This window comes from Andrena cerasifolii, chromosome 3 (assembly GCF_050908995.1).
Source record: "Andrena cerasifolii isolate SP2316 chromosome 3, iyAndCera1_principal, whole genome shotgun sequence".
Classification (NCBI taxonomy): domain Eukaryota; kingdom Metazoa; phylum Arthropoda; class Insecta; order Hymenoptera; family Andrenidae; genus Andrena; species Andrena cerasifolii.
In genome coordinates, this window is record NC_135120.1 from 17,734,453 (window position 1) to 17,755,851 (window position 21,399).

At 37.8% G+C, this 21,399-nt stretch overlaps 5 protein-coding genes and 1 long non-coding RNA gene across 10 annotated transcripts; 4 read left to right on the forward strand and 2 right to left on the reverse strand.

Moving 5' to 3' along the window:
• Positions 1–545: 545 nt before the first annotated feature.
• Positions 546–2,971, forward strand: Dpck (Dephospho-CoA kinase). Its single transcript, XM_076808377.1, has 3 exons — positions 546–824; positions 1,003–1,294; positions 1,586–2,971. The coding sequence occupies exons 1-3, from the start codon at positions 713–715 to the stop codon at positions 1,887–1,889; spliced, it is 708 nt and encodes a 235-aa protein (XP_076664492.1). The 5' UTR covers positions 546–712; the 3' UTR covers positions 1,890–2,971.
• Positions 2,972–3,629: 658 nt separating this feature from the next.
• LOC143366909 (zinc finger CCCH domain-containing protein 10) lies at positions 3,630–16,674 on the reverse strand. 3 transcript variants are annotated; one of them, XM_076808373.1, is made up of 5 exons: positions 16,532–16,674; positions 5,370–5,972; positions 4,894–5,179; positions 4,594–4,815; positions 3,630–4,478 (listed from the first exon to the last, which is right to left on the reverse strand). In XM_076808373.1, exons 2-5 carry the CDS (start codon positions 5,897–5,899, stop codon positions 4,374–4,376), a joined length of 1,143 nt encoding a protein of 380 aa, XP_076664488.1. In that variant the 5' UTR covers positions 5,900–5,972; positions 16,532–16,674; the 3' UTR covers positions 3,630–4,373. The 3 variants fall into 3 exon arrangements, with proteins under 3 accessions (XP_076664488.1, XP_076664487.1, XP_076664486.1); XM_076808372.1 differs by lacking the exon at positions 16,532–16,674 and adding exons at positions 11,666–11,805; positions 11,885–12,013 and having other exon boundaries at positions 3,630–4,815; XM_076808371.1 differs by having other exon boundaries at positions 3,630–4,815.
• Slmap (Sarcolemma associated protein) lies at positions 6,606–11,297 on the reverse strand. The gene has a single exon (XM_076808365.1). It carries the CDS (start codon positions 10,560–10,562, stop codon positions 8,187–8,189), a length of 2,376 nt encoding a protein of 791 aa, XP_076664480.1. The 5' UTR covers positions 10,563–11,297; the 3' UTR covers positions 6,606–8,186.
• On the forward strand, positions 12,590–13,998 carry LOC143366910 (G patch domain-containing protein 11). Of its 3 annotated transcripts, none has more exons than XM_076808375.1 (3): positions 12,590–12,713; positions 12,920–13,198; positions 13,279–13,998. In XM_076808375.1, the coding sequence occupies exons 2-3, from the start codon at positions 12,976–12,978 to the stop codon at positions 13,842–13,844; spliced, it is 789 nt and encodes a 262-aa protein (XP_076664490.1). In that variant the 5' UTR covers positions 12,590–12,713; positions 12,920–12,975; the 3' UTR covers positions 13,845–13,998. The 3 variants fall into 3 exon arrangements, with proteins under 3 accessions (XP_076664490.1, XP_076664489.1, XP_076664491.1); XM_076808374.1 differs by having other exon boundaries at positions 12,617–12,818; XM_076808376.1 differs by lacking the exon at positions 12,590–12,713 and adding an exon at positions 12,724–12,824.
• Positions 14,144–19,659, forward strand: LOC143366913 (partner of bursicon-like). Its single transcript, XM_076808380.1, has 6 exons — positions 14,144–14,467; positions 14,553–14,677; positions 14,750–14,903; positions 16,593–16,705; positions 17,956–18,081; positions 18,831–19,659. Exons 1-6 carry the CDS (start codon positions 14,347–14,349, stop codon positions 18,978–18,980), a joined length of 789 nt encoding a protein of 262 aa, XP_076664495.1. The 5' UTR covers positions 14,144–14,346; the 3' UTR covers positions 18,981–19,659.
• Positions 15,874–16,506, forward strand: LOC143366915 (uncharacterized). The gene is made up of 2 exons (XR_013084853.1): positions 15,874–16,122; positions 16,302–16,506. It is a non-coding gene; the product is annotated as an uncharacterized LOC143366915 (long non-coding RNA).
• Positions 19,660–21,399: the final 1,740 nt, after the last annotated feature.

A 21,399-nucleotide genomic window follows, 5' to 3' on the forward strand; every position in this document is an offset into this window, starting at 1 on the left:
ACAAAATTCCTTAAAAACCTATAATTGTATACGAACTGAGTTTTTCTTATTATAATTATTGCAATGTGCATAACATATTGAATATACACGGAATGTATAAAAAAAATGGAAATAAACGAGATATTAACAATGGGCGTTATATTTTCAAATCGATAAAAATTTCAATTATATTGGGATCTGACATGGGGGCGGGGCCTACCCAAGATGGCGCCGGTATGGGTACAAGATACATATGTTGTATATGCAATAATGTAGTTTTTTTGCGAAAATGTTCCTTTCTATGCAAAGTATTTGTGTTTGGGCAGGTTCAAATCCCGCTCAGCGGAATTTTTGCAACGACACGAGAACAAGCAGGGATTGATGTGTACCCAACGAGCGCTTCTACTTTCCGCCACCAGATGTCATAGTGACAGATGTCAGATCCCAAAACATATATTTCTCTATTTTGTGTATTAACATGTTACTTGTAATCTGCAGCCAATGAAAGCAGCGTATGCCTCGTTCCTTTTTGCTCCACGCGACTCTCATTGGTCGATACGTATAAATTCAGTAATATGTCGCCAAAATTGTGCGGAACGAAAGCTTTCGATGAAAACCGTCATATCATGACTAAACTCAAATAAGCATCCGATTTGGTGATGCAGATAATAGTTACGATGTCCACTTGATAAGGACGAGCACGAAACACGTACAAGTAGATACTTAGTAGAAAATGTTCATAGTAGGTTTGACAGGTGGAATAGCTACCGGGAAGAGCAGCGTTGCTGCTATTTTTCGGGAACATGGGATACCTGTCATCGACGCCGATCAAATAGCGCGGAAAGGTTAGAAGAGAAATTAATATACCCTTACCTAATGTCATAGCACAACAATGACGCTTTCGATATGATAATTTCATTCCAGTGTTTCCTATATTCCCATTTCTTGCGTTTACTATTCATTACGTACGCATTCCTAATCATCTCAGCTGATTGTTTTACCAAATTTCATTGTCCTTTGCAGTCGTCGAACCTGGGAAACCAGCCTGGCACAAAATACGAAAAGAATTTGGCCCGGAAGTGTTCTTAAATACGAACGAGCTGGATAGGGCCAAACTAGGCGATTTGATATTTAACAATGTGGAAAAGAGAAAGAAGTTAAACACCATAACGCACCCGCATATATACAAGGAAATATATTGGCAAACGTTTAAATATTTTCTGCAAGGTCATCCATTCATAGCCATGGATCTGCCATTGCTGTTCGAAACGGGACACATGCTGAATTACTTGCACAAAATAATTGTTGTAACTTGGTAGGATATTCATTTGAGTGATTACGAGTAATGGAATTACCCTGATAGCCGTAGAACCGTAGTCGTCTATGTCCGCAGATGGCTGCGTTCTGAGGTCCAGAGCCTGATGTCAGATCGGCACCAGATCCGCAGCAGATTCTGCCGTCTGCTACGGTTCTGACGTCAGACTCTGCGCTCTCATGCCAGAGCCAGACCCTGCTACCAATCTGATGTCAGACTGGAGACAGATGGTTATCAGGGTATGAATTACAAGTGTCGGGTATTAAACAGAAACGTGTTCTTTGATTTTAGCGAAGAAGATTTGCAATTGCAACGACTTATGGAAAGGACAGGCTTCACGGAAGCCAAAGCAAAGCTGAGAGTCGCTGTACAGATGTCTTTAGAAAAGAAAGCAGAAATGGCTAACTTTGTTATTGAGAATTCTGGTAGCGAACGTGATACCAGAGAGCAAACTATTAAAATCATTAATGTCTTAAAGTCTTCTAGATACCATTGGAAGTTGCGTTTCCTACTTGGATTCTGCTGTACCATTTTACTAGCGGGTGCATACTGGTTAAAAAACAGAAACTTCCGCCCTTTACCAGTCACAGCATAGAAACCGTTTACTTATAAACGTATACCAATTTATTTTTGGCTCTCGATCATTGAATTTATCAAATTTAAGAGTTAGACTCTTCGCTTAAATTGATAAACTACTTTAATAAAATCTGTAGCCATTTCGGCGAGTTTTAAGAATATAAAACTCAATAGCATTGTTCCTTCTAATTTCTTTACATCTTGCTTTTTAGAATGACTAATGAACTCGTCTGTGATGACACAAATACAGTTCAACGGAGCAATCCAGATACCACTTAGGTAGTTAAGAAGGAAAGTTGAAGTGAAGCGAGCCCTGTAATGCCTTTGATTTCCTGTATGTCACCTGTGGCCGGCACTTGAATGGATAAGGTTTCTTTCGCATGAGTACGCGCGAGAACACATGCGAGCGGCAGTGAAATTGATACGCGCCGTTCACTTGCTCGAGCACAGCGTGCATGCGCTGTGAAGCTGGGACGTGCCGCGAAGCAGGGCCTGTAGGTAGAAGGGTGAAGAATTTCGAGCACTTCTTCACTTGAGCATGCGTGTTCAAGTCTCCGGCTTGTTCCGTTTGAACCAAACACATCTTACTTTCTTCCATGGGTCCCCCCTTTTTTTTCTCTCAACGATGTAAAATACCTATGTTAACAAAATATACGCAGATTATAATTATCTTCGGTTTTATGTATTTAAATTAATAGAATATATATCGCTGGTTGATAAATGCGGACGTGATATGCACAAACTTTTGTAAAGAAAATATGTACTCCTTGGAAATAATTACGTATATTAAACTTAAGATTGGTGCAATTTCGTATGTTATATACATATAACGTAACCAGTTAAAATTATTTAAGCCGTTAATGCGTTTACAGTAGCAAATGTCGGAAATAGTTTGTATATGCGGAACATCGTTTTTGTTACTTCATGAAATGGAGCGAAATATTGAAAGGGAAATGAAGCCTTATTGTAATAAGATTTTTCTCGGAGAATTTGTGGTAAGGATGTTTATCATTTTAATGCTGCGCTTCTTATTATAAAGTTACACAGAAAAGATTACACGTTTGTATGCATATATAAAATACACAAATACTTATTGCTCGATCTCTTATAGTAATTGCGCAAAATATATACACATGTATCAACCCATGACTGACAGCATCGCTCGGAAACAGATACATGTTTATTTGGTTTACAGGATGCACATTACAGTGTCCGTACCCGATTCTTATGTTCATGGGTCAGGCTTGAATCCATAGTCCTTTACTATCCACCACCTGAGCCCACGGCCATTTACTTAAGTAAATTGTAAAAGCATAAAAGACCACGATAAGTACTTAATTTATTAAAATATCGCTATTTTATAAGAATAGGTAGCTTATTTGTTAAAAATGGAAGTATAAAAGTTTTATCTGAGGAAACGAGGAAGCAACCGAATACTATTTACAGCATTACGTACAGAACAGTCGTAAGGTTCACCACTATTTTCAGAGCATCGGTAAACCTTATCTTTGAACCAGGGGCGTCTGGAGACTTTTTCGGGGGGGGGTTTGGGATGACGGTAAAGAAAAATATACCCCTCTTGCTTTTTTTAACCCATTTTACAGTGCCAATTTAATTAAAAATTTAAAACCGAAATTTAAAAATATCCCCCTTTTTTAGTATAAATTTAATAAAGATCAGTTTTGAAAAATAAGCGATTTTTTCTTAAAAGCCAGGGGGGTAACTGTCCCTTTTGCCCCCCTCCCTACGGACGCCCATACTTTGAACTTTCAATATAATTTGTTTACATACTTCATCCTATTTTGTACTTATCTTCGCATACTAGCCTAAAAGACTCGTTTCTTACACGTGTTCTTTTAATTTACAATTTTCTTTACTCTCATTTGATTATCTTCTTTAGCAACACGAAAAATTTACCTACAAATTTATTTGTAATACATGTTTACTAAGATATGAAAAAGAAAAAAACTGAAAGTATCATTTTAACCATTTAATATGATTTCAGATCAGTTCTGATTCTTATTAGTCTAAATCTATAAACACTTTGGACAGTTATTGTGTTGCGTCTATTACTATAGTCGTAAATCATCGTTCGCAGACTGAATCGCTGAAAGGAACGAATGTACTAGATCCGAAGGGCTCCGATAAGGGCACATCATTAAAGCCATACTGCTAAGAAACAGTCATGATCGTTACGTTTGTCCTGTACGGTAATTTCTACAGTTCCCCTACATAAAGATCTAGGGCGTTGTGTTCGTTAATTAATGTAATATTCTCTTAACATTTGTGTTCTCTCTGAGGACTGTATTTCTGACGGGTCGCGGACGTTTCGATGTCATTCCACGTCCGCCGCTTTACGCACAAAGATATAATAAAAACACATTGTTACCGTGAAAGACTGAATGCAGTAAACGGCATCGTTGATTCGCCTACGTGCCCGAGGTATTATCTGATGTTCCTTTCTCGTCTATAACTTACTGCAACACGGGCCTAAGCTCTTGAGTCATAATAGGGTAAGAAACCAGTGGCGCAGTGGCGCCTGATATCGACAGCGGTAAACTGGCTGGTTGTTGCGTATTAGGTGGTTGTTGATTAGTCGCCTGCGGACCTGAACCGCTCATCGTTATCGTTTGTTGAGCCATCGTGACGATGGGCGGTGGTATAGACACTGGTGCCATCGAAACCGCTGCAATAGAGACAGGTGCGACTGTGGCTATACTTACAGGAACAGTCGCAACACTGGCAGTAACTGTACGCAGTGTACCAGCAGCCACTGCTGCGTTCACCATTTGTTGAGGTGTTGGGGCTTGTGACGGCGGGACAGTATTCGTGATGGTGACTGCTGGGACTGTAACCGCTGTTACGTTCGCAGTCCGTTTACCCGACATTCTTAACTGAGCGTTTTGATCCAGCAGAAACTCGTTAGTCGCTGTTAAATCGCTGACCTAAATGGATACAGAAGCATAGAAATGTATAAATGTAACGAAGAAGAAATCAGAGTACGAGAGTAGACATGAACTAACTTGTTTCTTTAATTCCTCTATCTTCTTCCTTAACAATGCATTCTCGTCCTCCAAAACAATTGCTCTAGCTTCGTTGCGCGGTATCACTGGGTAATAATACCCTGGAGTGACTGGTTGCGCAGCATGTTGGCTCACAAGTGGCGAAGCTTCGAAATGGACAACAGTTTCACCAGAAACTAGTCGCCTCTTTGGCTCGGGGGGTCCTATGTAATCAGGAGGATGCGAAGATGCATTGTAGCCATTGCTTGCGACTAAATTATGTTGATCTTCCATTTGCCAATGGAAACTAGAAACATACGCAAGCGTTGAATTGTACTTTCATTTATTAATATTAGTAAAAGGAATTGTAGTATTTTACAATTGAGTAGCCACTCCGATGGCTATTCTAATTACAATTAGTAACTAGTTATTTACATTCTCATTCAATGTATTCAATATTGATAAACAGATAGAAATAGAACGTTTAGTATACTCACTTTCTATCCTCTTCGTATCTACGACTCTCCCCATTAGTAATTCCATTGAAATTATGCTGCGGCCTGGGCACATTGTGAAGGGAGGCTGTGATCAGGTTGTGTTGCGGTTCCTCATTCTTCCAATGCCTGAACTTGCAGTTCGTTCTTTGGCAGCTACCCTTGATAAAATCCTTGCACATCGGATATTCCAACTTCTCATTGTTATTCTTCAGCCTGCTCAAGATATGAGCAGGCAACTCTCCCGTGGCTCTGAACCTCTTCTCTTCGCTCTCCGTGCAATGGAGGAACTTGCAACCGGGCCAGTTGCACATCCCATTTTGGAAGTCATGGCAGAACGTGTACTCCTCTACGGGATCGTCCTCGGACCGCTCGTGCAGATATTTGCAACGTTTCCCTCTGTGGCACACGTTCCGCAGAAAGTCCCTGCATACGCGTGTTGGCGACGCATCTGCACTCGCAGTCGCGGCACCTGCTTGATTCACCGCTTGCCCGCCTATCGCGCTTTCCGACCTTTTTCTTAGCTTCTTCATCGGTGATACATTGCGGTCGGTACCTCGTAAGTAATTCTTAACCGATCGTTATTACTCACACGTTGCGTGTTCGCTGCAATGATTAGAGAAAAGAAGTTATTGCATTATAGGTGTACGCAGAGAAGCGAAGATGATATTTTTGGGAAACCAGAACCGTAGGACAAAGATGTACTAATTTTGTCCATTTCCTGCTTCTCCTATTGTCCAACAGCTGAAAAGATAACGCCGATACAGAAGGAAAGAATTTGTGACAGCTGAAATAAAATAAATGCTTTCCAGATGTCCTTCGCCTCACATATTCTTTTGCGTGCATGTACTCCTGTGCAAGTGCAAATGTTTCTTTCGCCACACATCACTTTATATATGAAACATACCCTCTTGTTAACTACTCATTTGTCTAATCAATTTGAATGTAAGTTACTGTGGTGAACTCAAACTAATTGGTCAAATATTGAACGACATATTACAAGCAATAAAAGGCAATTATAATCTGAAATCGGTTTGACCTGCACCTGCATTCTGCGCGATACAAAATTATCATATCAATTGGATAAAAGTATTAGTTCAAAAGATAAAAGGTGACTGCATGTTCGTGCTAGGGTTTTCTGGGAACTCATCTTCGTGATTGCTCAATGAATCACCTTCGTATTACGTAATTGAATTGATAAGTATATGTACAGGTATCTGAAAAAGAAGAGCAAAGAGCTTCCGTTAAGTTAATTTTTATTTGCTTTTTTTTTATATAATGGGTATTACACTAGTAAGATTATATCAACAATGTTATGTACAATGTTAACTTATCCGTATAAACCTTCACGATCTTAATATATATAATTTCAATTTACCAAGAAAGTAACACCCATAAGCGGCAGGCCAATGTCCTTTTTTGGAAAATTGAATATGCTCCGTATTGTTCTCTCATCTGATGATGTTCATTATACATATATTTAACAGGGCAGAAATACATAGATTGGGCAATGGCACTGTAACTAAACTATCTAGTCAGAATGACGAAAATACCGTTATTTTTAGTGGCGTTCGTATAAAAAATTAATTAATAGAAAAGTATAACTAGAATTTGTTTTAGAAACAGATATCTAGGCCATTTATGGACAAACCGCTGATACACCGATACGAACGAGAACTGTGTGTGGAAAATTTCACACACCGAAGAATTACTTTTGTTCTTCCCCTAAAGTTTCTTAGGTCGTTTGAATGGATATGCTTCTATTGGCATGCTACCAGTAAAGAAAAGGAGCACATACGCTTAAGAAATTTGGAATTTGAGAAACCATTAGCATCAACAAAGTTACTTTTATATGTACACGAAATAATTATAAAGAAAACAAAAAAACTATGATTTAGAACCGATGAATACTAACATTAAATAAATCGTTTCATTAATTCAACAAACTCAATTAATTCAACAATTGATTGCAGCACGATAATTCGACTTCTTTCTATCTTTCCTTACGATGGTACCGTTTTAAAGAAATTCCGAACGTTAAAAGATTTCAAAGAAATCGAATTAAACAGTTTATAGTTTTAACACAAATTAATCTCCATCCTTTTCAATAACTACCGCGTACTTTAGCAGCACGGATCTGTGCCTGCTAATTCCACGAGGAATATTACAACAAATTTGTCGAGATACTAAATACATCAAAGGAGCTTTCATAAAAACCGACTTTTACAGATAAACGTTACTTGTAATTTGTGTAATAATACATCCGAGTCGCTGAACATGCAATGCTGGAAATGATCGCAAAGAATAACGACGTAAAAGTGTGCAATATCGTAAATAGAGATTAATACCATAGTTTAAGATATGATATCCAGATTGGCAGCATGTTGAACATTTTATGTGGTATTGTCTATTATTCCTCTAATACATTCTCGCTTAGTCTAAGATTGTATCTTATGTACATATTTATTGCTACAAAATTTCAGCTGTAATTTTATTTTGGTTCCTTGTTTGAAGTGGTAACATGGTATACCTCCGCTTTATCTTTGTAACTCTTTCAAGGAATTATCTGAGGTTGGTGCTTCAACAGTGGTATCGGAGAAATATGTACAATCCTTAACATACTTTGTTCGTATAAAAATGTTCGAATTTCTGTCGAAACTACATACCGCCCAGTTCTTTTGTTTCTCTCTTACTCAAAAGCCTTTAACAAACTGCTTCAGAAGTTTATACTTTTATTGTATTACTACCAATAAAAAAAAGAAAGAAGAGAAATACAGTATTAATTAGTCATAAAAGTTATATACAAAAACAAGAAGAACATTAGAATATTTTCTCCAGAAGCATCCATATTAACATTATAGCAATGGGCGCCACATAATGTATCGGTACAGAATAGGTTGTGTTTAACAAATCACCGCATTGTGCTTTGAGAGTTGTGTACTTCTTTGAGAGCTCTGCTTTCTCTTCGACGAACGAATTGTACTTCTCCTTCAAAATAACTAATTCCTCATGGAGTTCCTGAATTCTTTGAGATTCATTCTTGGCACGATAATACAATTCTTTTAATTTTTCGATAATTTCTTCATGGGGTTCACAAATTAACCAATCCTTGAGATTTTCTAACTCCTTTTTGACTGCTTGCTGTGATTCTAAATTGTCTTCGACTTTTAACGAGTCCATAGACCCTATGAATGTTTGCAATACGTATTCCTTTGTATGCAGGCTCTGTTGTGTATCACTTTTAGACAGTGGTTTTAATGTTTTAACGTAATCTCCTTCTAAATGTTCCTCTTCGCATCCTTCGTTCGATTCCCTAGTATTCTCGTCCGCTTCATCCTTTTTCTCGCGTTGACTGCTTATTGCGACGACAGGCTCGTTCAAAGATTTACTGTTATTTGTGCTTTCAACGTTAATTTCCGTATCTTCCTTTTCCTTTGCTTTCTGCATAATTTGAAGTTGCTGTGAGATTTCCGGCTGCTTACCATTTTCCTCGCATGCAAATCGAACTTCCATTTTGTATGGTACAGAAATCTCTTCGGTTATATGGTACGAAGGTTCTTCTCTCTTAACTTCTATAACAGATTTCTCGCTTATATCGTCGCTGGTAATACTGCACGTATCATCCGTCGCATCTGAATTAGTATCAGATTCTGCGTTAATGTCTGAATTATCTATATTTATATTTCCGTTGACCAAAGTTCTTCTAGAAGGTGGCGGCAAAATGTATTCCGTTAAATTATCAATATTAGCTAATACATCATCTAACTGTTCTTTTAAACATGAAGTATCAGAATTTGCTAATTGGTTTGAATCGATATCTTGCGAGTTCCATTGGTTATCCTGCTCACCATCCTCCCTATCCATCTCTATACTATGAGCGAGAATGGAATGCAACTTATTAAGGATAGTATTAATAGCTTCGATGGGATTCTCCTCATCTTTGGAATCCATGATGTCGCCAGTTCCCAACTTCGAATTCATATCTTGCAAGATCTGCATGTAGTTCCTGAGGGCATTTATCTGTTTATAAATATCAGCAGAATCTAATTGAGAATAAGCCAACCTTACGCGTAGATTTTTCTCGATTTTAGACTGATCTCCGAGCCTCTTTAAAAGTTCTTGCTTTTCCGGCTCCGTGCTTTGTACCATGTAGTTCAACTTCTCCTCGCTCTCCTTGAGTTTCTTTGTGGTATCCTGCAGTTTCTTGTGTGCTTCTGTATATTTACTACATACTTCCTGAAGTTCTGTTTGAGTATATTTAGCTACATTATGAAGACTTTGACACTCCTCCTCCGTCTCGCTTAAACGCCCTTCTAACTGAACTAACCTCTGAGTTACCTCCAGCTTCTCCTGTAATACTTTCTGTAACGCCTCCTTCGCCGCATTTTGGTATTGTGCTTTCTCTTCGTGTAGTTTCACCAATTCATTTCTCATTTCGTCTTCGGTATAATTCTTGGAGTAAACGGCCAGCTGGCTCTCGATGGTCTCCACCCACGAGAGCAATTGATCCTCCGTTATTAACGCTTTCCAGGATTGGTTGGCAGCCTTCTGAGTATTCTCTACAAGTTGTTGAAGGTATCCTAACTTAGAATAAAGTGCTTTCTCGCGCCTCGAGGCCTCCTGCATAACCTGATTTAAATTGTATAGATCCTCGAGAGTAACATTATTAACCGTTGATGAGACCGACGTACTAAGACTAGCTTTAGCTTCTTTCCCGTCTGGCAAATATAATTTCAATGTCGCAACTATACATCCATGAGTAACATTCTTTGTACTTTCTATCACGTCTACCCCGAATTGGACTATGTCACCCGAACACACCTCTTTAGGCGTCGATTCTAAGCCAGCCGCACTGAGTCTTTGATTATTAACAAATGTCCCATTACTACTGCGTGTATCTTGCAAGTAGAACTTCCCGCCAGAGTACCACAGCAGTGCATGGTTCCTGGACAGTACTTTGCAATCAAAGATCGCATTATTTGGCGTGGCTCTGGCCCGCGCCACCGAACGGCCGATCTTAACCGAATGCTCCAATATCAGCGTGCGGTCTTGAAAGGGATGAGAATTGTCGCGGCAGATTAAGATGCCTTTCGCTGTCATCTTGTTATTTTGCTTGGCGTTTACATTCAGGTTGGAATTATTCTGACTGGCTGGAAAACTGATATTTTGTACCCACTCGCCGCTGGCTACAACCATAGCTGATGTAATATCCACCGAATGGCAAGTCTCTCTATGAATAGTTCAAAAGCATGTATGACGAACGACGATTACTTATTGACACGCCACGGAAATGGGCGACTTCGATAATCGGAAGTCACGCGTTCTAATGTCATCGAGCAGGCCTAACGTGCCGTTTTATCACAGAACAGTTATTATTCAAACCCGGTCCTGGAATCTGGTCACGAGGGCCGTGCTTTTGACCTTTCGTGCCGTAAGAATTGTCATGGAGAGGTGTGACATACGAATTCACATGTTTCTGCGATAAAAAAAAATTCCATCGCTAATTCATCGCGGTGCTCTGGTGTCCGTTCTCTTATTTGTCACGAAACTGTTCCCACGAACGTTACGATCCCACTGTACTTGTCAATTAGTCCGCTCCAGAACGTTCCTCGGTTCCGCGATGAGTTGGGCTGTGTTTCCCTCGACGTCTAGTAAGAACGGGTACCCCGGACGTGTCCGGAACAGCGAGGAGGTATGTTTCCCTGCGTTAGTAGCTGTGAGCGTAGTGCGTACGCTTTCAACACTCTCGTCCTTCGCACCAGTTTCCTTGCACTTTCGAGCCACCGACGTTGCATCGGAGGGAATCCATCGGGAGAGGGCGAAACACGCGACGGCACGCGACCAACAACGCCCGAACTCGACCAATCGAGTACTGTTGTGATCAGCCAGATAGATCCAACACCAAAAATATTGTTCTCGAGCTACTGCATTACTGTACCGAGATATACAAGTGGTCCACGTTCCTTTAACTCGATCCTATTCAGTTCCGCGTTTCGCTGTTTATCGACCGGCGGCAGTATAGTCATCTATACGAACGCAACGGTGTAGCAAATTCAAAGTAGGCACTTGGGCGTGCTACATCGCGTATGAACACTGATGTATAGAAATATACTATTAAAGAGGGACACTCGAAAAGGTAGCTATGGTCCCTTAAAAATAACTCGGCACGATCGACAGCAATATTGGCGTACGCACGTTAAAATAGCGACGTGCCGTAAATCAATATTGTCAGAGAGAAATTCGAAATCCTTTACGAACAACTGTAAGGAAATTTATACGAACTTCTCGACGTTACTTACAATTCAGCGACACTGATCTACTCCAGCTGCTGCAGATTTATCAATTTTAGTACTTAAGCACATAATTACTGCTGAACTTGTCAATTCTCTCGAGGTTTTATTTCGTGGGATCGATCAGTTTTGGCTTCCGAGAGGCTCAACTGTTTGGTAGAAAGATCTTAACAGTTTTCACACAGAAAGGCACTGAATATTCATACTAACGTATTCGTTGGCACTTACGGCGAGATATGTATTCTTGCATTCCGATATCTTATTATTCTACGGTACGAAGTAACTTCCCTAAGATTAGGTTCGGAAAAGTCCACGCAATTGCTATAAAAAAATTGGTCTCCTTGCAGATATTAATAGACAATGACTTACGCATCATTGAACTTAAGTCACTTGCAAACGAGTGTAATAATGGCGATATAAAAAAAAAGTTCTCACGCGTTACCCTCTACTGAAAATACGGACCAGAAGCGCCCTTGTATCATATATTTCTTGTGTTTCTGATATTATTGAAACAAAGAAGCATGGTTTATTAGTGGAATTAACATTTATTTATTTTTAGAACGTAAACACTTCGTAGGCGCTGTACGAATTGGCGTTCATAGACTGTGTTATAACTTTAGAACAATGGACACTACTGAATATTGCAATCTGCAATCCGAGTAATTTAATTACAACGAATTTTTTCAGCAATGCTTCTTTTCTTTCTGTGGCAACTGGCTATTCCTATTCGCTAAATCGATCAGTGTCCCCGCTTTTAAAAATTAATACCATTTCCTGACTTGCGTTTATATAAGTACACAAATATGAAATTCTTATTTATTTAAATCGTCAAAGTCAACTGCTGTATGTATACGTTCGGAAATCGATATTTTGAATGCAGTTAATCAGCACCATCAAGCATACATGTTCAAGCGTCTTTTGCGAAAACATACGAAGGTCCATGTTTTTCGATCTACGTGCAGTGCATGGCAACATTTAATATAACCTAAAATGAATGCAGCTTACTGAATTGGATAGTTTCAAACGAAGGTTACGTGCGCTCTTATTTAAGAAAGAAGTATAAGCTTTTTAATATACTCTACTGTTGACTGTTTTCTTTTAAAATTACGGTGTCCCGATACTATTCAAATACGGACTAGAAGAATTCAACAGAACTATTAATGTATATGTAATTTATATGTACACACACGTTCAATTACTTATGTATATTATCAAAACAAATCAATAAGTATTCACCACTATGTAAACACTTCCTTTGTATAGATACTCGCCTTGGTTACACCATAGATTTCATCAGCGATAATAGAGGGAGAAGAAACATGTCGGATGATGATGATTATATGTCGGATAAATTTCTGGCGGGAAGCGAGAAATCTGCAACCTCGTCAACCCTCATGTATCGATACGCGGATAAACGAAAGTTTGAGCTTATGAAAAAAAAAACTGAAATTGAGACGAAGTTGAAGCAAAGTTCTGTGAAGTATATAGAAGAAGAAAAAAGGGAAGCGGGTTTATCTTCAGCAATCACGAGTACTAATAAAGGTGCATTTCTGTTTTCAGTATAGTTCGTACTTGCGTATGCGCATCTTTATGTAATTTTATGTATCGCCTTTGTCTTTTAGGTTTCGAAATGCTTATGAAAATGGGATATAAGCCGGGCCATGGCATAGGTAAAACAGAATCAGGAATGACCGAACCGATTGGCGTGGAGGTGAAATTAAATAGGCACGGTTTAGGGAAAGGTGTTAAGAAAAAGGATATAAAAAATAAAAATAGTTCAGTCAGTAATAACTTGGATAATAAAGTCATGACAGATTTTCGTGGCAGAATTGCACAAAAAAGAGCAGAGCAATTATTGATAGCGGATCTACACAAAAGTCAAAAGATTTGCGAACAATTAGATATACAACTAAATATAGAAAAACCTGTGGAAACATGGTTTTGGTTGCCCCAAAATACAAAAGAAAACGATAGCGACGCAGAAGAAAAAGAAGATGAGGAGGAGGAGGAGGACGAGGAGGAGGAGGAGGAAGAAGAAGAAGATCCTCTTCACATTAGCGAAAAATTGGAAATTCTTACAAAGTATTTAAGAGAAAAACATTTCTACTGCATTTGGTGTGGAGTAGCATTTCGTAGCGACGATGACTTAAGAGATAATTGTCCAGGATGGACCAGAAATGACCATTAAATATGAAACCGTTCAGCCAGCTAAATTTAATTGAAAACCCAAGTAATAAAAAAAATACACGAAAAATTTCACTAATATGTTTTCACTTACATTACTTATTGTAACCACGCTCTAAGGAAATATACAAGGCATAAAAGTCTGAGGATCTAAGTAACATTAGTCATGTTCCTTTAATACAATCACCCACTGTGCGTCGAGACATAAAAAGCCCATTAGAGTCATAATGCAAAATATTGAAAAAGTAATGTCCCTAAGCTGGAAAAAATCCAGCAGTGTACAATGTAAAAGCAGGGGAGAGTTACCCTGGCCCGGCTATGCTATTATATCCTAGCAGGAGTTCAGCACCCCAAGTTATTACATGCCGGAGGGAAAAGCTACCTATAAAAGCATCTGTTTGATTTTCTGTTCTCTCATTTCAGTTAAGATCTTTGACCCTACCTTTATCGCATTAGCGAAAGGCTAGCTAAAAGAGTAAATACCAATTAACTAGGACTTCCTTACAATGTTTATGTTCATGATACTTGTGTTATCAACTGCATTCATTTCTACTAGCAGCACAATTGCTCAAGTATTAGATGACGAAAGTTGTGAAACATTGCAGTCGGAAGTACACATTACAAAGGGTATCACGTTTTATTCTAATCGACTTTTTTAATCGTAAATCACCGAACGGAGCGAACGAAATAATAATCTATTATTATTCTTCAGATGAATACGATGAAATAGGACGTTTGAGAAGGACATGTAGTGGAGACATTCCCGTCACGAAATGTGAAGGGTTTTGCAGTTCGCAGGTGCAACCAAGTGTTGCAAGTACTACAGGTTTCACAAAGGTGAGTTAAAGTTATGGTAGGAAATGAAGGTTTTTGAAACACAATGAAACTGCAAACCTTTCCGTTTAATAGGAATGCTATTGCTGCCGCGAAAGTTATCTGAAGGAGAGGCTTATTACTTTACATCATTGCTACGATGCAGACGGGATAAAATTGATGAACGAAGATGACGGAATGATGGAAATCAAAATACGAGAACCAGCAGAGTGTAAATGCATTAAATGTGGTGATATATCTCGATAAATACAATGGAAATAAATTAAATACATGATATCACGAATTATATCTTGAGACTATGTAACGAAAATTACATAGTTTAAAATAAAAGTGGAGATATGAAATACTTTAGTAAATTATTTCTCCTTTTCCTTTTCCTGCCCCTTCGTCTGTATAGACTGCATTAAAGAATATAAGATAGGAAGCATCGTGCTTCAACGAAGTAAAGTGTTAAAACAATACTAAACACTTCAAATGTTTATAATGTATTAAAACTATCTCATTACTATGCTCAGTTTGTGTTATTTTTAATTACTACTTTATACATGTATTCCTTTTGGCAATTGAAAAAACTTTAGTAACATTTAAATATTCTACAAGTAATAATGCTGTGATACAAAGACACTTTGTACAAAAGATTTAAACAAAATACATTACATAGATATATAAGTTTTTAAATATATTCCTCAAAATATAAAATTTAAATGCTAATTATGTATGATGTTGCAAATACTATATTAATATATACCTATACGTCCATTAAAAATTTATACAATAAATAAGGAAATGTGAGCATAGTGAGAAATTAACTTTCCCATTAATAAAAGGAGCTGATAATGAAAAAAAAAATTAATGTACTTGTAAATGTGACTAACACTGTTATATTTCCAATTTATAAAAACTTATTATACCTATGTCACACAGTAATGTCTAATTCAATGCTATTTGTTCTTTGTAGCAATCAATTATTATAGTTTATATACTACTTGCATTTTGTTTAGTGGTCTCTTTTTTCCTAATCGTAGTAAATGGTTTCTCAAGATTATTATAGTATTTTACTTTCAAGTAAGTAAAGGCAACTGAAGCTTCAATAACAATAATATCTGAAAAATTTCTAATACAAAATTTTGCGCATCTCATTAATATGTTGCTAATTCTTTTCGAAGTAAACGATAGGAAGATATTCATAATAAACGAGATTTCCACAATTGGATATTCTTTTACCCTTCGTCTCTACAAGTCGTTTAAACTTTAGAATATTTGAGCTATCATAGTATTTTATCTCTTTGTTAAGTTTCACAATAATATGAATATATACGACATACTGCTATATATACATTGACAAGTGTTTCATAACGCCTTACAGCAGCACCTCAAAATAAGCAAATTATAATGTATGGTGATAAAATACTTATGAAAAATGGACTATAAATTATAAAATATGCAATGTACAGTATTATGTTTCTTATCCCATTCACAATAAATTATTTATCTAAGATAGGACAAAGACTATGGTTAATAAAAAAAGATAAAAGGAATGCAAACAGATATACTTTCCATCATTTAGAACAACCAATATTCTTAGAAGTGCTTTGATATGTTCTCACATACTCAATTCTTTCCCTAGTGCTATTAACATAAGCGTTGAACGGGAAGGGGAAATACATGGCCACCTACAGTGTATAAAAGGGTACAACGTGAAATCTATAAGCACAGTGAAGCACTAGAACCAGAAGGGAAGATATCGTGCTAAAACTATGCTCCTGTACAATATTGGTAAACCAGAAATCATACTACTGACATTCTCGAAAAGAAAACCAAATCGATCGAATTAAACAATAAAATTCTGTTACTCACGGCGTAGCTGGTGTCAGCCTGCTAATATGCCTCCTAAGTGGAACTGCGAGGGCAATCGTAGGTGTCGATGAATGCCAGGCAACTCCAGTCATTCACTTTTTGCAGTATCCAGGATGTATCCCAAAACCGATTCCTAGTTATGCGTGTAGAGGACGCTGTAGCAGCTACCTACAGGTAAAACACAATAAGTAATATAATATATGTAATGTGAATATTTACCCTTAAACTAAGTCTGTACTATTAATGTTCCCCGTGAGGGTAATGGGCAAACCCATCGCGGAACATTCATTCTGTTTCTAGTAGGTCTCTTAAAGGGCTACGCCACTCTGAGACACTCAAAACTAGACGAATTTTGTTTGCAGCTACTATGAGGTTGAAAATTATTTCTTTACTTCTTATGTGTAGAGCATGTATTAATGCATATATTGTATAAATACTATACAAAAATATTTAAAAATGGCCGAGTTATTTGCTATCCCGTGAAGCTCCTCCGCGTGAGCGGTGTACCAAATATCTCCAAAACTATTTGTCCGCTTCATTTCAAACTTGGTACACATATTCTTAATAGTATTATCTACAATGTAGCATATCATTTTTTTGATGCGATAACCCATTCGTATATAATAAATGTTTTAAGTTTGTTTTGTCTTATGAAAAAAGAATAATTCTCTTCACCTTGCTGTCATTTGTGCAATAAAGTTTTTTTTTCACAAATCCATATGCTACATTGTAGGTATTTTATTAAGGAACACTAAAATCATCGTGTTTTTTATTTCAGATAAATCTGGGCGTTGTAATTTGGTACGTCACTCACGCATGTAACGGCGGACGAGCTTCGTGGGACAACAAATAACTCGGCCATTTTTTAATATTTTTGTACAGTATTTATAAAATATATGCATTAATACATGCTCTACACATAAGAAGAAAAGAAACAGTATTCAATCTCATAATATCAGTAAAAAAAAATCGTCTAGTTTAGTGCTGTTTCAAGCGCCTCAGGTTGGCGCAACCCCTTAATCAGTGACTTAAATACGTTCCCTATACGCCTTTCTACTACTGTTCACTATTACATTGATTTAATACGTGTATCAGAACAAGTTGTACCTCTACGAAGCCTTAGAAACTTTAACTACTTCATTTATGAAGCTCTATCCCTTGCTAGAGTCGTGTAACTTCAAGTAATAAGGAATAAAGAGCAGTAGATACTTCTTTCACGAGTAGGATAGATAGAGTAGAACACTGTAAGTGTTTTCTATGACTCGTGTCATTTGTAATTTTTATAAACAGAGAGTTGAGCGTGAATTTTACGTAGCTATTGAATGCCATAAAATTTCTCATGCGATGCTACGGTTTATGTACCTCGAGTGGATTTAAATATTTAATGCGCACAATTGCGTATTTATTCTTACCTGTTTCTACAGGTGTCCGGGTCAAAGATTTGGCAAATGGAGCGGAGCTGCATGTGTTGTCAAGAAAGCGGCGAGAGGGAGGCCAGTGTATCCCTATTTTGTCCGAGGGCCAAGCCAGGCGAAAAGAAATTCCGGAAGGTTAGGCTATTATTCCAAATTAATCGCAGAGTACTGAAGATAACGAACAAATGTGAGAAGCTAACGTAGCGTCAGCCGGTTAATCACTTGTGCACCATAATCAGCGGCGAAGCTTCTGACACCACGAGATATCCGCAGCCATATTGTTTTCGTCTATAAACGACCAGTAGGAAGCGCGTAAGAAAATGAATGTCGCGCGCGATTTGAATTCGGTGACTTTGTTGACTTCATGGAGAACATCTTTCTGAAAAACAGAACTCCGTGTGCGTTACAATTTAGGGATCGTCCGTAAATTACGTAAGGCCTTTGGGGGGGGGGGGTCGTGAATTTCTAACGTTTTCTTGGGGGGGGGGGGGGGAGTCAGGTAGCGTCTTACGCAGTATTTTTTAACCTACTTTTCAATAAATATAAATTATATCATTAATGTTCCAGAAAAGTAGTTTTAGTTTAAATTTCCCGAAACCGAGTTAAATGAATTACATAAACCTTTAAAAGAATTTTAATAACTGAAAAAATTAAATGTAAAAAATATTACGTAAGGAGGGGGTTGGAATATCAAATCTTACGAATTCTTATACCGGGGGAGGGAGAGGGTAAGAATTTGCCAAAATTACCCTTACGTAATTTAAGGACGGCCCCTTATGCCGAATAATGTTCGAAGTAAATCAAAGAGAATTTCATTTATTTAGAAAAATTTTAATCTTAAGATATATACGTGTTCGTAATTAGTAATGTGAATTATTTCACAGGTAATCACCAAGGCGCCTCTAGAATGCATGTGCAGACCATGCACCAGTGTCGAAGAGTACGCAATTATTCCTCAAGAAATTGCCGGATTTGCCGATGAAGGTCCATTTACTACTTCCGCACATTTCAGGAGATCGTCCGATTTACAGTAACTGCCTCGCCTGACTTTCTGCTAAAACTATCAAATAAAAAAAAAGAGACGCCTAATAAGTCGAAGTATTTACTTCCGCGACATAGAAAGTTATAAATGTCAGAAACGTTATAACGATATAAACAAATTGAAAATATGGGATATATTCAGCGAAAGATAGCTATAGTGTTGAAACTAGTTAAGTTATTGTAAATCAACGATTCAATCGTTGCCCCGTAATAAGTTGTACACGAACACTATACTAAACGGAGACGTTGTATCCAATATTTCTTTAATAAAAGAGAAACGAATGATTATTTAAAAAGAAAGAAAAACATCGAGATTGTTGACTAACGTTTTGGTGAATGTACATCAGAAGCCTTATTATTTTGTTATAAATAATTTCAATTATATTACATACATATAAAATAACTACATTGTAATAAATATACAATATAGAATGTTACGCACATTTAGCATTTCAAAAATGCGTGGTTTATGTAATACGGTACGATTATAATTATTGCAGCTTAACGTTACGCTGTAGAGTATTACATCCTGCCAAGTATACATTATCTACAATTTGTTTGAAGTTTCACGTGCATCAGATAATTAACGATTTATCCGTTAAACGATCTCGTTTTGCAATCTTATATGCGTATAATTCGTTCGTTATCGTGGTTATCCATCTTTCTTTTTTTTGCGGTTGATGATGATAATGTACGGATAGTATTACAAAAAAGTATACAGATTACTGATTCAGTGAATTCTTTCATTGAGTGTTTCTCTTCGGCGTTGCGATCGATCCACCTAAGACAGGCAAATATTCAAGAAAAATAATCAACAACAGTTTGACATGGAGTTCTTTTTTATTTTTTTTCTTTTTCGTATAGATATGATTTATCATAGAAGTGTCGTGTATGCGTGTATTTTGTGTACCTGTGTCTTGGAGTCCTCTTTAAATGATATTTTATTTATATTATGTATATGTATATTAATGTTAGACGTAAGCACACGCAGTTATACGTATAAACGGCAATATATACATGCGTGTTCGTACGTAAAATTGCCGGCATGATGCGCTACATGCACTTCCGAGGACAGCATAACGAAGCCGCCTCTTCCCCCTTACACCCCCTCACTCTCTCTCTCGCTTGCTCTAACTGCGATCTGTCCAATTCCCACTTACAATATTTATTTATTAAATATTTACAGTGATAATCTCTTTACTCGTAATTCACTTATCGACATGTTTCCAACGTTCTTTTTTTTTCCTTTTAATTTTAATCATATATAAATTACTGTAATTCTGTTTATTTACTCGTCGAATAATACATTCCATTGTTTAACAGTGGAATGAGACCCTTCAAGGAGACAAATCTTATATAGATCATTGCTGTCAGTTGTTTCTCGCATCTCTCGCACTCTCTTCTTGCTCCGTATATTTTACTTTTACAGTGTGAAAAAAAGCAATAGCGACGGTCATATTTTGTTCTCGTTCGCTCTCCCTCCCTACTCATTTCCTGTTTCCCCTCAGTTTCGTCCCGTCCGAGGCAATAACGTAAACAAGATTTCCTACCGTCCGATTCTCAATTACGCGACGGATAGAAATTGAAGTTTCATTGTTGCAAGGGGGTTTCTACATTTTGTAGGAAATCGTTTCAAGGTTACAAGGAAAAGTAAGCTGTGCATTTGGAATGCAGTAGATTGTACGCTAAGGGGATACGGAGTTATAGAGAAAGTAACGAGGATATTAATCAAGCTAGAAAGAAATTGCAACGATGAAGGGATTCTTGTATCAAAAGTTTAATCGCGACGTACGATATTTCGTTTTCAATGAGCGAGAATGTATAATTTTGCGATAATAGCCGGCTTTAGACGGACAGTCTTTCTCACAGTTTTGGAGCGTACACTCCAGGCGTGCGGTCTGGAGTGCAGGTCTGAACTTGTCCTTTACATGTTCGTGATTGACGTGCTACGCGCCAGATCATGCTTTATAGGTATAGCAGTGAAAATGTGATCCAAAGACAGTTTGGAACAATTTGTTGCAATTTACAGAAGTTTCCTCTGCCTGTGGAAACTAAAATCATGGCGATCTCTGTCTTCACGCCATCTCTTGACCCATATTCTTGCTCTTCCGCTTTAAAATAAGCATGCAATACAATGCAAGCGTCTCGCGAGTTCTTCGCTTTTTTATCGAAGACATTTTACTTGCACGATATCAGCGATGCAGTTGGCGTAGCGTGGCGCGTCTCACTGAACTGTCCGCCCGGCGGACATGCCACGCTCCACGCGAAATATTGTAATTTGGAGCGGACGCTCCATACCTGCGGATCTGGCGCGCACGTTTGGAGTGTTGCGCTTTGAACATCACGCTCCAGGAGCGCACTCCAAGCGCGCGTTCCAGCGTGGCACGTCGGAGCAACGCGCCAACAAGCCCG

Excerpts from the sequence above, each read along its gene's own strand:
- Dpck (XM_076808377.1), top strand. The coding sequence starts at position 713 with ATGTTCATAGTAGGTTTGACAGGTGGAATAGCTACCGGGAAGAGCAGC. Across the intron at positions 825-1,002 it reads CGATCAAATAGCGCGGAAAG|TCGTCGAACCTGGGAAACCA; the intron begins GTTAGAAGAGAA and ends TGTCCTTTGCAG. Across the intron at positions 1,295-1,585 it reads AAAATAATTGTTGTAACTTG|CGAAGAAGATTTGCAATTGC; the intron begins GTAGGATATTCA and ends CTTTGATTTTAG.
- LOC143366913 (XM_076808380.1), top strand. The coding sequence starts at position 14,347 with ATGTTTATGTTCATGATACTTGTGTTATCAACTGCATTCATTTCTACT. Across the intron at positions 14,678-14,749 it reads GTACTACAGGTTTCACAAAG|GAATGCTATTGCTGCCGCGA; the intron begins GTGAGTTAAAGT and ends TCCGTTTAATAG. Across the intron at positions 18,082-18,830 it reads GCGAAAAGAAATTCCGGAAG|GTAATCACCAAGGCGCCTCT; the intron begins GTTAGGCTATTA and ends ATTATTTCACAG.
- LOC143366909 (XM_076808371.1), bottom strand. The coding sequence starts at position 5,899 with ATGAAGAAGCTAAGAAAAAGGTCGGAAAGCGCGATAGGCGGGCAAGCG. Across the intron at positions 5,180-5,369 it reads AGATACGAAGAGGATAGAAA|TTTCCATTGGCAAATGGAAG; the intron begins GTGAGTATACTA and ends GTATGTTTCTAG. Across the intron at positions 4,816-4,893 it reads TAGAGGAATTAAAGAAACAA|GTCAGCGATTTAACAGCGAC; the intron begins GTTAGTTCATGT and ends GTATCCATTTAG.
- Slmap (XM_076808365.1), bottom strand. The coding sequence starts at position 10,562 with ATGGTTGTAGCCAGCGGCGAGTGGGTACAAAATATCAGTTTTCCAGCC.
- LOC143366910 (XM_076808375.1), top strand. The coding sequence starts at position 12,976 with ATGTCGGATGATGATGATTATATGTCGGATAAATTTCTGGCGGGAAGC. Across the intron at positions 13,199-13,278 it reads AATCACGAGTACTAATAAAG|GTTTCGAAATGCTTATGAAA; the intron begins GTGCATTTCTGT and ends TTTGTCTTTTAG.